We start from the raw sequence: 15,162 nt of genomic DNA on the forward strand, positions 1-15,162 counted from the left end.
CTGGATAGCTTTTATAAAACAAGGGACACAGCTATTTCCGTAACCACGCTTCCCCGGCAAACGGTAGCATATATTGACTGCAGAAGGACATTATTGAACGCTTGCTCGCTCTCTCTGAAATAACTGCGGCACAAAATTGGCTCCAATCCACGCTGTGAAGCTGGTTGCAGAGCAAAGCTGTAAACGACACCAACAACAATTGCCCACCCGACGTCCCTTGAATTCAAACACGTACAATGAGTTAAACCATAGATTCTGCCAGCCGTTACCCAAAATTCGCGGGGGTGGCGTCTCGAACGCACAAGCGTCGGCCACAGTCGGCCACGGCCGCGTCGGCCACGGAGCGGCGTGCCCCGCCGCTGTAGCCCGGAAGTGCGTCGGCAGAAAGAAAACGGTGCGGGGCATCATTCAAAGGGTGAGAGAGCGGAACCTAGAAATCCAGATGTGCTAACTGAAGGCTACATTACCGGGCGGTACAAGAGCGGACACCGAAACAATTCGGCATGTGAGCTTATTGAGTCCCATTTATACCGATTTGAACTAGCTCGTTTATAAGATTGAGAATTGCGAAAAAGTTGAGTAAACTGTTATAATCGCTATTTATCAGAGGCAGTTGCTCCTTCTACCTTTTGTATTACCTCAACACAACCGAATTAGTATTCCCCAATGTAGAAAACGCGGTCTCATTCGTGGCAAGCAGTGCGCAAAATGTAGGTTTTTTAGCGGCCAGATGTCTGTATGTGGTATGTACATTTTGTTTTCGTGCCTTGCAACTCAATCTTTAACGTGTCTTCACCGTACGACAACTTAACTCCGTCTTGCCCGGGTTACCCAGAAGGTGCTGTCAAACATTTTATTGAAGCCGTGCGTAGGAAGCACGCAATTGACGCTAAGATGCGACTAAACCTGCCCAAAACAACAGTCGCTAAAGTAGACGACAAAGCCGGATCGCGCTGGTGCGTCGGCCGGCGTTAGCGCGCTCGGAACGCTGGGTAAACTCGCCGCGCCATCTACACTGTGCTCCGTGAGTGAAAACCGCCCTTGCCTCCGCAGCCATGTTAGGAGTTTCTAGTCTCGCACTCCACGAAAAAAACCGTTGGGTGGTAGAGGTAGCAAGCTTTGCTTTAAAACGAAACACTTGGCAATGCTAGAGTACTGGTAGCGGCCAAGTGTCGTTGAAATTGTTCTGGCACAGTTTTGATAAAAATAAAGTTGTAGCTCTTTTCTGTAACCATACTCCCATGATTGACAGCCATATATTGACACCAGACGGTAAATGTTTAGCGTTTAGAACCTTATAACCCATTGTGAAAAGTACCTTAGCTCGGCTTAGCGATAACAAATCTGACATTGTAACTCCGGCAGCCTTGTTTGCGGCCAAGTTCAGTGTAATGTTTTCTGAGATGCATACTTTAGATTGCGAACTACACAGCATTATCTCTGTCCGGAGCGTGCGTGTGCGATTGTTTGTGGACGCGACCCGATATACGGGCGCAATATTTCTTCAGAACCTAGTGCAAGACAGATTCGCTGTAGCATGGTTGCGATTGAGGTTCCTAATCCTTTGCTTGAGAATTCGCATATCTCGCCGGCATTTTTCAGTAACATAAAATGTTTTCTTGAGTGCGAGGTCTCACTTCATGGATTCTGTCTGCTTTATCCTGCAAACTAGCTCACCGGTCACATTGAGAGTAACCGGCAGAGTTGCAAATTTCTGCAAACTCGCAAACTAGCAATCTCGCAAGGCTCGCAAACTCCGCTGCAGAACCGCCCATTGTAATATGGGCAGCGGCAAGCACGGGACCTTTGGATGTCATGAAGTACACATTACAACTAGGGCGTTCAAATCGCCTGAGACACCTTGTGGTTCTTTATTTTGCACCACTCGCGCAGAACCTCTGCGGTATGCGCACTCACGTTATAGCCGAGGCCATACAGGATTGGTCGCCCCAAGAAGACTGCTTTGGCGCCCAAGCACAGTGCCTTGATGGCGTCCGGGCCGCTCCTGATTCCACCGTCCATGTAAATATCGCAATGACCTCCTACTGCCTTCACAACTTCTGGCAGAACATCCAGCTGCATCCAGATGAAAACATGCGAGTAGGTAGGTGCTCAACTAGAGAAGAACGCAGTGCGTCACGTGGAATGTGGGGTCTGTACAATAAAGGCAGCAAATATAATTCTATTCCATAAGATAAAGCTAGCATCATTGTTCAAAAACCACATAATGAGAGCATAAAGCATAGCCTTTTAGCCTAGTTTCAGGAAAATGAAACTGCTATAACTTGCACAAAATTTTATCCCTCGCATTACCATGTCATTTACAGAATCGGCGTCTTCGTGGTAAAGTAACAAATATCCCAGAATCCTCTTTCACAAAAAGCGTCGCTTGATACCGTGAAAACTCTCCACAATAAACGTTATTTCAAAAAATTTGTAGAAATGCTAATTGTGATGTCAAACAAAGGTGTGTGCCATGTTCTTCAAGACCACAAGCCACGTGTCCAATCCAATGTTTCTGCTTTGTTTAACTGCAATCTGATAAATACGGACACCAATATTTGCGTGTCGTATAAATAACAGGTGCAGCACGAACTGAAGGGTGGAATATTAGTTGATCAATGCGTAAAAACAAAAGTGCCCACTTATTCCACAACAGAAGATATGTTTCAACTCACCAATACTTTTTCCGCAATCCAGCAGTTTTCATACATTGCACCTCAACAAATTCCAGTCTGCACGCTGATGGGCAGCAAGGCTACGCGCCACCCAAAGTGTCACGCTCGGTCATAGCCTAACAATTTGAAAATTTTAATGTTATACCCACAGGACATCACCGCCTCCTCTATTAGGTATGGAAGCGCCACCGCGAGTGACGTGCGCAACAAACACATAAAAATAACAGTGACGTTCTGCTCACAATCGATGGGCGTCGCATATACGCTAGAAAACCGACAAAAAGTATACAAGAGTAGTTATTAATAATATTTAAAAGAATAACTGAGGCAGTGAAACCTCGGATTTCTGCTGTAAATTTTTTAAAAACATATGCGGCTGCTCTGAAGAAAATGTTCTCGCTTCATAAAGCAAACTAAATTTGCGACTAATCAACCTGGACGAAGGACTGTGCAAGAATACGTGATGATTCATTACTGAACCTGATTACTCTCCCAAAACTCCTACACGCAAGGGACTCGCCGGGATAGATTTCTGTAGACGTCTGTACAAGTAACGTAAACGTGAATTGGCAGTAAATTTTACGAATACCTTACTCAAACAGATTTCGACGCCACTATGCAATGAATAAGCAATTATGTCATACTCAGAACCATAGCAGAAATCAGTCAAGAATTACCGGATCTCTTGCTGTGCACACTTTCATATTTCAACTCTGCTGACTCTTAGGAACCCTGTGTATATGACAGTTGCTTTAGTGTACGTGGCTGAAAAGGCTGCGAATTTTTTTACATTCTGCGGAGAGCTTAATACGCCCTTCAAGGGACACGGAATGTACAAATTAAACGGACACTGAAGTGAATTTGTCAAGCTCCCGTTTTTGCTTGCACTGCGTAGACTGGCTCAAATTAGCACACTTTTCATCGTTTATCCGGTTGACAAATCGGTAATTATTTTACAAAGCGCGAAAGAAGAAAAACTACCATGCGCGGTTTGCGGCGGCCGCACCAACTAAGGCTGTGACGTTGGGAGGAGGGGCGCCGTGATTGGACGATGCCCAAGGTTAGCAATCACACAAGTTTCGGATTCGGTTTCGGTTCTGTAAAACATAACCAATGGCGTTGTTGGATGGGCATTCTCAATATCTCAGTAATCATCGTACCGCGCTTCTGCCATGTTGTCGGCTGTAAAATGCACAAGATAAGCCTCCCAGGACGGCTGGTAGTCGTAGCATTCACTAGCCGAGACCTACGCAGTGAATGAACGCCCTCCGCGTACCCGCAGACGCCCAAATGTCATGCGCTTTTCCCCCATATTTGGAGCTTGCCTCCCTCATGCCTGTATCGTAAAAAGCGTGTTCGCACCAGGCCAAGGGTCTGTTCATTCTGGCCTGAGCCCACTGCCTGCAAGCAGTCGGTGCTTATGGCAACAGCACGCCAACGAGAACTCGCTAGCGCGCCAGTGCCAGCCTGCGCGCGTTTTGTGAACTAGTTCGTGTAGCCATGAACGTTGCGGCCCAAAAAAAGGTGAACTCAATATAGAAATCATCGGCGGAAAACAAAAAAGTTAACTTACAAAAAAAAAAAAGCACGTACCCACGGGGATTCGAACTCGTGACTTGCAAAACATTAGTGGTGACACACCTAGCGCCCCAGACAACTAAGCCACGGAGCGGGACGTGGAGCAGTGATTAATATAGGGTATATATTGTACAACCGGTTTACACTTTTATTTAGTTTTGGCATTTCAAGCAGCTTAGGTGACTTTTTGTTGTACTGCGATCGTGCAGTAAGCGTCGCCCGAGTTTCTACAGTAGCTCACGTCTAGCAATTGCATTTCGTAGACGGAAAAGCGTTCGCAGATGCATGCTGCTGACCGCTGTGCTTGTTCGCCCAGCGCAAAAAAGTGCTTCCCGCGCCCTAGTTTTACGCTGTACGGTAAAAATATCAGTTGATTTTATTTCCTTAGTACCTATATTGACTTCGCTGACTCTTCTCCCGTCTTCAAGAGGCCTTATATTTTCCTACTGGCGTACCAGTCAGCGAAGCGTCGCATGTGCGCTTGTGCAGCGCTTGTGTGAAGCGACCTTGACTTGGAGCTAGATACAGTGTACAAACAAACCAAGTAAAGAAAGGCACATTCTTCCATTCACAAACGTGTCCTAGCTTCGTTTCAACTAAGCGAACGAATTGCGACCAAGCAATTTTTTTTAACCTCCTTGATTGCGACGACCCGCCGGCGGCCGGCGGACGAAACGCTGGGCCGACTGACTCTGTCGGCCGGGGAGCCGTGCAGTAGCGCAGCCGTGGCGCAGCCAATTGCCAGCTCATCCCCTCCTGACGTCACACGAAAACGCCACAGAAAATGGGCGAGCGTAAAGACAGGAGGACAGCATTTTCGAATTAGTTTTTCTACTAAATAAAATCGCGTAAACGCGCCTAGAGTGGTCGAAACATGGCCTGGGGACTCCGGACTACAATTTGCGCTAGTAATCCCGCAATGTTTACATATCACTTCAGTGTCCCTTTAAAATGCAGTGAACAGGTTCACAGATAGTAACAGCGTTAGTTGGTGGATATTTCATACCGTTGCGGCAACTTCATCCATGTAGCGACCACCGTGGTTAGAGACAATGATGCCAGAAACACCATGCTTCAAGGCTTCAATGGCGTCGTCAGCTGGAAAATAACGAACAGAGAATAGTGCGATTGCTTCGTTCAATCTGACAGAGTTTAACCGGAGGCCAACCGGCCCATAAGGTAACTGGTGCGACATTATCGTAGTCTTTTCCACAGAACATTCGGCTGTGTCTCGTACAGCCGCTTTATTCTTTAACTAACATGCTCTAGCGGCGACTTTTCTGCGCGTCAGTTCTATATGATTATGAAAAAGGCAAATAGCAACTGGGTTGAGCCAAACCGCACAATAAAAAACCACGCGCGCAGTAGGGCTTATCGTATGCTAGGCTGCTCCTCCCAAAGAAGGTCACACAAATGAGCGCAGTGCTAACTAACACGCAGCGTGAGTGAGCGAATGGTTCAAAATTTTATTGCGTACACACACTGTGAACCTGCCACTGTTCGATTCCGTATTCTGCTGGCCAAATACTGTTCCGCCATCTCCAAACGCACATAAATAGCCATTTTCGCAATATCTATGAGGGAATCGGACTTGAGGGAATCAGCTCATGTCTATGAGGGAATCAGCTCATGAACTTAAAGAGCGCGCACGGTTTACTTGTATTCTACACAGAAAATAGTTCATGTCGAGCTGGAGGGATTTTGAAGAGGAAGACAACCAGTTTTAAAGACGAAAGTCTTTTTGGGCTGCTGAAAACGGCCATAAAGACAAAATGCAAGTTGGGTTGATTAAAAATAAAAAAAGCATCGTTTGAATAACACTTTAATTTTACGCTAACTGGATGAAATAAGCTGTATTATGAGGAAAACTGAATGGGCATGCTACACGACAGTAACGTTCCGGCACTAAACTTCTGACGGATTATGAGCAGCTCGAGTCGACTGGCTCAGGCCGGCAAAGAACAACGAAAATTAAACAGAAAATATAAGCCCGCAGAACGATCTGTTTGAATAAAATTAAGTGTAAATTTTTTTCGTGGCAGTAGGAATGGTGGAGCAAACAATGGAAGTTACGAATGAACACCTAAGCATAGAAGCACCAGTGCGTACTCCGTGCAATATGCCGGCCATAGCTGCGCAGCCACCGGGCACGTTGGGCTTTTGGGATACGACACTCGCCAAGTGGCATATGCGACATTGTCTTACGTGACCATGTTTTCAGAGAATACCCCAGGTTTCACCAAGCGAGTATTTAACAAAAAAGAGCCAGGTACATTCCCGGTCAAAAACAAAGCGTTGTGCGTACAGCAGTCTTTCAGCGGTATCGCCGTGATGTCTAGGAGGGCAGACGATAAACAACGCGAGAAACACTCTTCGCGGTTCCTTGCAGCTTAAGTCAACATACTAACATTCACACAAACTGAGATTAACCTAAAGAGTCGCAATTCTTTTGAACTCCGCTGCAGAATTCTTGGGAAGCTGCTGAAACATCCGTTTAAGTACCTACACAACAAGCACACTTGCCGAAGTGTCGAAACACACGAAATAATTGGAGAATAAAAATTTCTCCCTAAACCCTGGAATTTCTCTGTGAATAAAGCATAGTTTGCAATCGAGGAAGCCCTGGGAGAACCATAAAAAATGAAATCATCCGAGTATAACCAACATGTATGTTGCCTTTATGGCCCCTACAAACGCGAACAGTTTGGTCTGTCTGTCTGTCTGTCTGTCTGTCTGTCTGTCTGTCTTCATCCAGCCGTTCGAGAATTAAAACAATTCTTGAGCGGCAGTCCTACAGGCAAGACATTTCTAAAGTAGCAAATCTGGTAGTTTTCAGCTAAAAGAAAACTTTAGGCACATTTGAAACAACACAAAAGTACCTAAGTGATACTGGCATTTTCTGTAAAAAATAGGCGTGGGTGCAGTTTTATAAAAAAAACTGACCAGAACGATAAATAACCCCGTATTAGTGAAATATAATTGAACCTATTTAATATAACATTTACTTCATTTTAATAAATTGTAATATAAATTCGAAATTTCATTTACCTCCAAAATACGCGCTCAACCTGGAGCTCGAGCGCCAAGCCAAACGGCATACAAGGTCCCAACATAATTCGCAACTACGGTGCGAACACGAGAAAATGGAGTTTAATTTAAGAACACTCAATTCTGTTCATCATAACAGGTCCCAGACAGAAGCGGAGCATCGTGAGAAGTGTATGTGGAGAAAGAGGAGAGGCAGTTACATGGCAGGGTTTGCAGGGGATGTCGTCTTTCGATGACCTTTGACGAGAAGCCAGCAAATACGGGGCAATATTTTTTGCCGACGTCAGGCGGCTCACTCCATGCTGTGAGTGACCCGGAGGTCTATTGGCAACTGTACCTCTGAGAATTCCCTTGAGTATGACAGGGAGGTCGGTTGCACGGCGCAGGAGGTCCACGTCGTCCCAGCTCCGGTGGAAGTCCCACCGGTGCCCTGGTGTTGGTCCACGCAGGCTTCCATAACTGCAGTGGGTGTTGATGTATGACTAACACGCGCGAAATTCCTTGTCGCTACCTTCTCTTTGCGGAATAAGAAACGTAGTGGCGTCCAATTATAGGCAATTTTTGAATATTTCGAGACATATTACGTAAACGAACAAAGTTTTATTCTATGGCTGACAGCCCAAGAATTAAAACGGACAAAAAAAACGTTGCTTTTTTTTTATTCCTGGTCTGCAAGTACTAACTAAACTGAATGAAATGAACGATCCAGCTGATTCTTGTGCTATCTTTTTTCTTTTTTCTGGCGTGTACATTAGCTACGCTTAGGGATTCTAATGTTCTTTCTAGTATTACTAATCGCTCTTTACGGAACGTCTAGAATTCTTTCTGGCATTCTTTGACAGCTTGCGAAGCAGGGTACTATCTTCTATTTTTTTCGTAATGATGCAGTGCTTGTGCATATGTTTCGAAGCCACTTCTGTGTTCTAAATACTTTAAGATAGGAATAGTTTTGCATACGAAATAGAGCCAGCGAGCGAGCCCGTGAGAGACAGAGAACGAGAGAGAGTGACAGACCGAAATCGTTTTCTTGAAGAGAAAGCCGGGATATTTGCCGCAATCTGAACCGCAACATTCTAAATGGCGGGCGAAGGGAGGACCCAAAACGGCGCTATACATATTAGGGCCGAAGAAACAAAACCGAGATGATTATTAAAACAAGAAAATTTCATGTTCAGTTTGCTTCCGCTTCAGTAAAGCTTTCTGAAGATGTCAGTAACATTTTGAATCATTTCCCCTAGGCAACCAAACAATACCGCGACGGCTCTACGTTGAGCTGATGGGGACGGCAAAGAAGCAGAAAAGTACTTTTAAGTTCATTGGTACCGCAATTAGGTGCTCTAATTTCTGCACTCCAGGGCACCTTGTTTGCCTACAGACGGGGAACTGTAACAACAGGTGTCTCACCAGCTGTTAGGTTCTCCGTTTATATGCGATTACCAGCGATCCGCAGTTATCGCGGTAAGAGTTCGTTGCCACCCCAAGTCGCTGATATAACCCCTCTAGTTTGCTCGAAAGTGTCTCTGCCCTATTCATTTTGAGGTAAGGGACTGTGCTTTGCGTGAAGGCACTATGGTTCTCGCTAAGGAACTAGAGACGGCTTCGTTCCACGAAAACAAGTTATCATGCTATGCGAAGCAAATTGTAACAACATGTATTCGTGGCCCCAGGAAAGGCCTCGGCCTAATAAGATTCAGAGCAATGTTTCGGTTCGTGGTACATACTGTAGGGTGTGACCTTGGCGGCCAATTGATCTACAAAGCTTCAACTGTTTGGGGCTAAAAGCCATGCAAAAGTTTTCTCGGAGCATCGCCGCGTTCATCTGGGTGAAGGGTATATTTTCAGAGTTTTCTGTAGTATTTTCTACGTGGTATTTGCTGCTGCAATTGAAATGCAGAGGTCACCCGTATGTAGGGTGGCGTGAAAGCCAGACGCGGGAAGTCCCCTTAGGTGGGTGAAGGTCACGTTGATTAGGAGACGGCTTCGTACGACTCATTTTACAGCAGTATCCAGTTGGACCTCTCGGGAGTGCACATCAAACGTCCCCGCCTATACAGTTATCTTGCTATCTACGCATAAAAGTTTCCCCAAGAGCAGCAAGAAATGCGAGAATTGAGTCGTGAAAAACAGAATAAAATGCTTGTTTAAGGTCCACAATTCCGCAGGGGGAACAGATCCGTTGATAGAATTCCGCTTCCAGAGACAAAACTAATGGTATCACGTTGTCGATGGCTGCTCAATTCTCGTGAATGGCGTTTATCTCAGGTGGATAAATGTTTGCTCTCAAGGTACCAGGTCATTCTCTTGAATATCGTTCTTTCATAATTTTATCGACTCGGCTTAGATAAGCTTTCTGGCGGAAAGAATGATACCTCCTCGGTTATTCTCCTGGCCTCAGAACGGCCACTAGCCTGGCTATTTTCTGCTGGGAAGGTACGGTGCCCCATAGACAAAGTGAACTCTAGTGTCCTAGAATACGCAGCCAAGAGTTGCCGCAGAAGTGCGAAGAAGCCCCATTGCTTATTTTGTCTTAACATGGCGAAGAATCTTTCCTGGTGCCAGAAATGGCTGCGTTGAAGGCACTTATAAAAAAGGAAGGCCTTGGGGGAAGGAGGCTCCTCGCGGTGTCTCGGAGGGACCCTTTTGTGGCCATGTATTGGGTCGCAAATAGCAAAGTAACGGTGATAGAAAAAAGGACGTGATTCGGGGAGGCTACGGAGGAAAGAAGAGAAGGAAAAAGGAAGGAACATCGGACGCCATGTGCTTGCTATGTTTTCATTGAGTTTAACGTAAAATACAGTTAGTCATTCCGTCTCGTGGTGTTGGACTCATTTCTCCATCATCTTATGATGCTGAGATTCGGGAAAGCAGAAGTCCGGTTTAGCAAGCCAATAGATGAGGGACCAAGCGAAGTAAAACCTGAGGCGGGTCGCACAATGCTAGCAAAAGAGAACAGCCCGTCGCCGCAGAGCGCACGGCTCTTCAACGAAGCCAAGGCTGTTATGGATACGGTCGGCTGTGGGCACGCTCATAGATCGGCTACATTTCAACAATGAAGAGCTGAGCATGCTGAACGCAGAGCTTGAGGGATCAATACAAGATGAAGAGATCGCTGCACACAGTTTATCCCGGTGAAGAAATACGAGGACGCCGCTAAAGGCATGCTGGGAAAGCTAAAGGCTAAGGAGGCCACACCACGGAGTGGACAACGCCTGAAGATGTCGACAGCCCAACCGCCTTCTTCGGTGGATCATCACTGTAATGGGGGACATCGCCTTAGAAACTAGGCGAAGCGTCCCACGGTGCAGCTGTAAACGTTCAGCGGCGAGTTTTGCCAGTTGCTCAGCTTTTGGACGCAGTTTAAAACATCCTTGCATGACAACCATTGCCTAACCAGAGGAGAGAAGTTTCAAACCATAGGTCTCTTCTGGGTGGCTGAGCGGCTGATTTTATCCCCGGACTGCAAGCGACCGACTGCTGCAAAGACGCCGTCCAAAATTATTCTCGACACATCGGGGACACATGCTGAATCGTGCAGCATCATCTGCACTGCTTTTATCGCTTCCTCCCTAGTGTCCTCTAACAAAGTCGGCGGACTATGCGAACTCCTGGACCACGTGCAATGTCATGCGCGGGGACTGGCTGCGTTGAAGATATGTTCAGCTACGTATCCTGCTATGATGACGGACGTGCTTCCGAGAGCTTTGCCATCAGACATCGTAGCAGCATATCACCCACGAATAGCCAGTACCGCGCAGAGGTCACAGCAAGCAAGTGGATAGTCCCCCATCAACGGAGTTACTGCGCCTCCTACTCTTACGATGATGAGCTTGAAGCACTTTTCATGCACCTTCTTATTGAAGTGAGAAAGAAGTATGATCGGCATTAGAGGACACCGAGCTCCCACCAGGTCAGAATATGGAACGGCAAATGTGCTCATGCCTCCGCCTTCAGCGGTGCTAAGCTTTAGCTCCTCATATTAGTTCAGTTGTCAGTTGTGTCATTCCGATAAGCACTCTACAGACGAGTCCTTGAAAGCACCGGCCACACGGATAGAATAAAGTTGGCGAATGACAAATGACTCTTTCCATGTACCACGAGTGGGATTTTTAAGGGAATATCGGCGTAATGCAAAGTGTTTCGGCCATCATGCCTCATCGGTGTGCAATTTCCGCTGGCAGCGCAGTGGAGCAGGTAGATTACGGAAGCTGGACGCCAGTAAACTGCACATCTGCGCTCGGCCTAGTCTTGACATAAAAGTGCTGGTGCAGACGGGCAGGTTGCGATTTCAACGGAATGAGGAACGCACCTACGTCCGCGGCCTAGTAGACGGAGAGAGCCAGCGCTCACTCATACCCGAAGATGTCGCCCGTACTCTTTGTATGCAAGAGCTTGAAAAAACAAGCTTTCAGCTTCTTGCGTTTGGGCACGATGATACATCAAAACGAAAATGCCGTCTAGTGCAAATGTTCATGTGGAGTCAATACAGCGACGTTATGTTCCCTATAAAAGCAAATAAAGTTCCCATCATTTGGAAGGATAACGTGCGAGTACCCACTGCGAGTGACTTGGTTGCTTCTTTGTAAACCCGTGGCGAACGCGTTGCGGGAAATCTTCTTCTGACAGGTACAGCCGCTATACCTGTGATCAGCCTTCTACCCAAAGACGACCACCTGTGGAAGGTTACAACAGTAGACGTGAGTCGTCTTCCATGAAACAACGGTTTCGTCGCATTGAAGCCGATCTTTTGTTGGATGATTCAGGGGCCTTGTCTGTAGCCAGTTCATGAAATGTCGTATATAAACTCGCCGTTTTGTGAGTGAGCCCCAAATACTACACGATGGGCGGAGTTTTTATGCCTATTGGGGCTTTTTGAAGGATAGGAGCTTGTGAGACAAAGGCAACATCTGACCAGAATAAAACGAGCTTATCTTGCGAACACTACAAACGTGACGACAATGGCGAACGAACCTTTGGAGAATGCCGTCAGGCTTGTCACACATGCCCGAAAAATCCTCTTAGAGAGCAGCAGTACGCGGATTTGACGAGCCACGATTCCGGAGCCCCATACAGGGCATGTCGAACTTGTGAGAAATTACGAGAGCCAAGATACACCTTCTTCTAAAGTTCAGTCCACGAGCTACCGCAATAAACACTCACTACAAAACGCGAGTAATAATTCTAGCAGTGCAGTTTCCCCATGGAAACATTTACCGTCCATGGAGCAAAGCGAAACGGAATGAGCTACAAAGAAGTGACATTAGCACACATCACGTCACAAGTTCTATTGGGTTCACCGCCTCAAAGAATTTATTCTCAAGCTGCTTATCTCAAAGTGGAACTAAATTGGGCACGTTTCCGGAAGAGGAGGCAGAAGAAACGCAGTGAGAAGAACAGGAGAGGGTGTACATCGGAAAGTGAGACGGAAGGCCTATTTCAGACAGTAAGAAGTGGTCACCGTAAGACTGATCCTGGTTGGAGCCAGCACAAGCCGTGGAAGCAAGTTCAAGAACGGTGTGATTCTCTAATAAAGATGTTGGTCTGACGCTGAACCAGTCTCTACACTACACGACCTATAAAGTGCAGAGTGTTGTAGGTGTACCGTGACGGTGGCAATTTGGTCAAAGGCTGTACGGGAAATGCTCGGACGCTGCAAGGCGCCGCTAGCGCGAATGCACAGCGAACTGCCCAGTGAACTGCGCAGTGAACGCCGAGAGTGCGAATAAAGCCCAAGTTTGTCGGAGGTAGGTTGGCTTTGCGCCAATAGTGCGCATATTTTAAAGAGAAGATTTGTGTGCCCCACTGATGGAGGTCGGCGCGCGGGAATACGCACTACAGGAAAACCAACTTGCCACACTCGCCTCAAGAAAACAAAAACGGTTCCGGAAGTCGGAATCGAACATCTGTTCCTCGATTTATGAAGCCATCGTCTATCCGATTGCGGCATTCTGACACGGTAAAAACGCAGCTTCATTTTAAAGCAAATCTTCGTTGGGCTCACAGTGTAAGTGTAAAGTCGTCGATGCAAGTGGGAATGTGGGAAAACCGTTCCATTTCATAAAGGCAATACCTTTTTTACACGTCTTCATTCTACTTAACTTTCATCCCCGCTTAAAACTGTTCCGGGAAAGCCTTCCATAAGCCTTTGGCCAAATTTGCTTAATGCTACTGACTATGCCACATTTCTCGGCGTTGACCTCGACAGGCATTTGAAATTCACCAGTCACATATCTTTATTAACCCGTAAAATGGTCTATGGCCTGTGAATACTAATTAGAGTCCGTCCCTATTTAATGAATGCATATTAGTCCCCCTTTATTATGCATTCCTTCACAGCCATATCTCCTATTGCATTTCTGCTTGGGGCAACACATATCAAACTCACTTGGCACGTTTACAGGACACACAAAACCAAGCTTTAAAAATAATCACTTACAGCCATTTTTCATGTAATGCGTTAACATTACTCCGCAGATTTAATAGTTTGTCAATTGGTAATTTAAACAAATATTCTCTTTGCGCCGAAACATTTATATTTTGCCCAGAAAACTTACCCATTTCGTTAATATCTAACCACGAAGACCCGGATTTTTATGGCACCCGATTCTCACACTACAACAATTATCATTTACCAAAATAAAGGACTAACTACGGCAAAGTAACTGCAAACTTTTTGGCGAATTCATCTGGAATTCAATACCCCCAACCAATAAATCATCTCCTTCAATTCATTCTTTTAGGATTCAGCTTCGCCGGATAAGTTTGGCATAGCGATTGTTATTATCTACTTGTAATGTGGTATGTAGATGAATATCCCCATTTAGTTACCCTTTTCTATAATAATTTTGATTTTTAGGAACAATATTTGGCTTGATTGTGTAATCATGTTCTTTGTGTTTTTTAGGATTGTTAGTGCTGTTAACCTCGTTAGGTGTACTTTTCGTTTGTACTTGTTGGTAGAAGGTCCCTCCCCAGTTTATGACTATTGGGTCTGTTAGAGTTATTTATGCACTGTAGAATTTCAACTGAAACAATAAACTGAAACTGAAACTGAAACTACAACGGGCGCCAATCAGACCACAAGTACTCGTCCACAGTTTGGTGTCGTTACCGTCCAAACTTTAGTACCGGACAAGGGGGAAATTTTTTGACGCTAAGGTATCTTTTAGTAATAACACTTACTGTTTTCCGATCTGCTCCGATGAACCGCCGATCGCGCTGAAAAAAGGGCTCGATGGCATGGGCGCGAGGTCAACGGTGAAGACGATCGCCGCACAACCACAGCGCTTTGCGTGGAGGGCGTCTTGAACGCTCAGGGAACGGTCCTCGCGGATGCCCATCTGTGCCCACACCACGGCACCGGGCGAAGCCGCTGCCACGACCTCTTCAAGCGGAGTCGAGCTGAACATGCTTACCATCATGACCGCTCCCGCTTCTTTGGCGGCTGCCGGTGGAAGAGAACAGTACACTTGAACGTCTGTAGTATGTGCAAGGCATATTCCCCGAATAGAATACGCCTGTGCAGAAAGCGCTGCTCTCTCTTGTCTTCAGTAGGCTTAATCCATTGTGGTTCACTTCGCTCGCAAGCTAGGACAATCTAAAACAAAGTGCTTTGAAAACAACTGATATTGCTTCCTTTTGCGCTCGAGTGTTGCCAGTGTGACCTCTTCAACTGCGACAGGCAATGCCATCTGCTTGAAAAAGCTCCAACAATTTTGTTGTTTTGCTTCACTATTCCCGCCATTTTAACAAAGTTGGAGTTTTTAACTCTTGTATAGAAACACAGTGCAATATTGGACGCGGTTGCGCCTTTACTTCTATAAACGTATCGCATCAATTTCGCTTTTTATTATATATTGGT

The 15,162-nt window shown here is 46.0% G+C and overlaps 1 protein-coding gene across 1 annotated transcript; it reads right to left on the bottom strand.

Moving 5' to 3' along the window:
* Window positions 1-5,256: 5,256 nt before the first annotated feature.
* LOC144175546 (2-Hydroxyacid oxidase 1-like) lies at window positions 5,257-14,881 on the bottom strand. The gene is made up of 3 exons (XM_077704617.1): window positions 14,484-14,881; window positions 7,642-7,763; window positions 5,257-5,354 (listed from the first exon to the last, which is right to left on the bottom strand). The coding sequence occupies exons 1-3, from the start codon at window positions 14,720-14,722 to the stop codon at window positions 5,257-5,259; spliced, it is 459 nt and encodes a 152-aa protein (XP_077560743.1). The 5' UTR covers window positions 14,723-14,881.
* Between the last annotated feature and the right edge of the window lie 281 nt (window positions 14,882-15,162).

The sequence above is a fragment of the Haemaphysalis longicornis genome, unplaced genomic scaffold, assembly GCF_048455015.1.
Source record: "Haemaphysalis longicornis isolate Haplotype H1 unplaced genomic scaffold, Haemaphysalis longicornis Haplotype H1 scaffold_3, whole genome shotgun sequence".
NCBI classification, from domain to species: Eukaryota; Metazoa; Arthropoda; class Arachnida; order Ixodida; family Ixodidae; genus Haemaphysalis; species Haemaphysalis longicornis.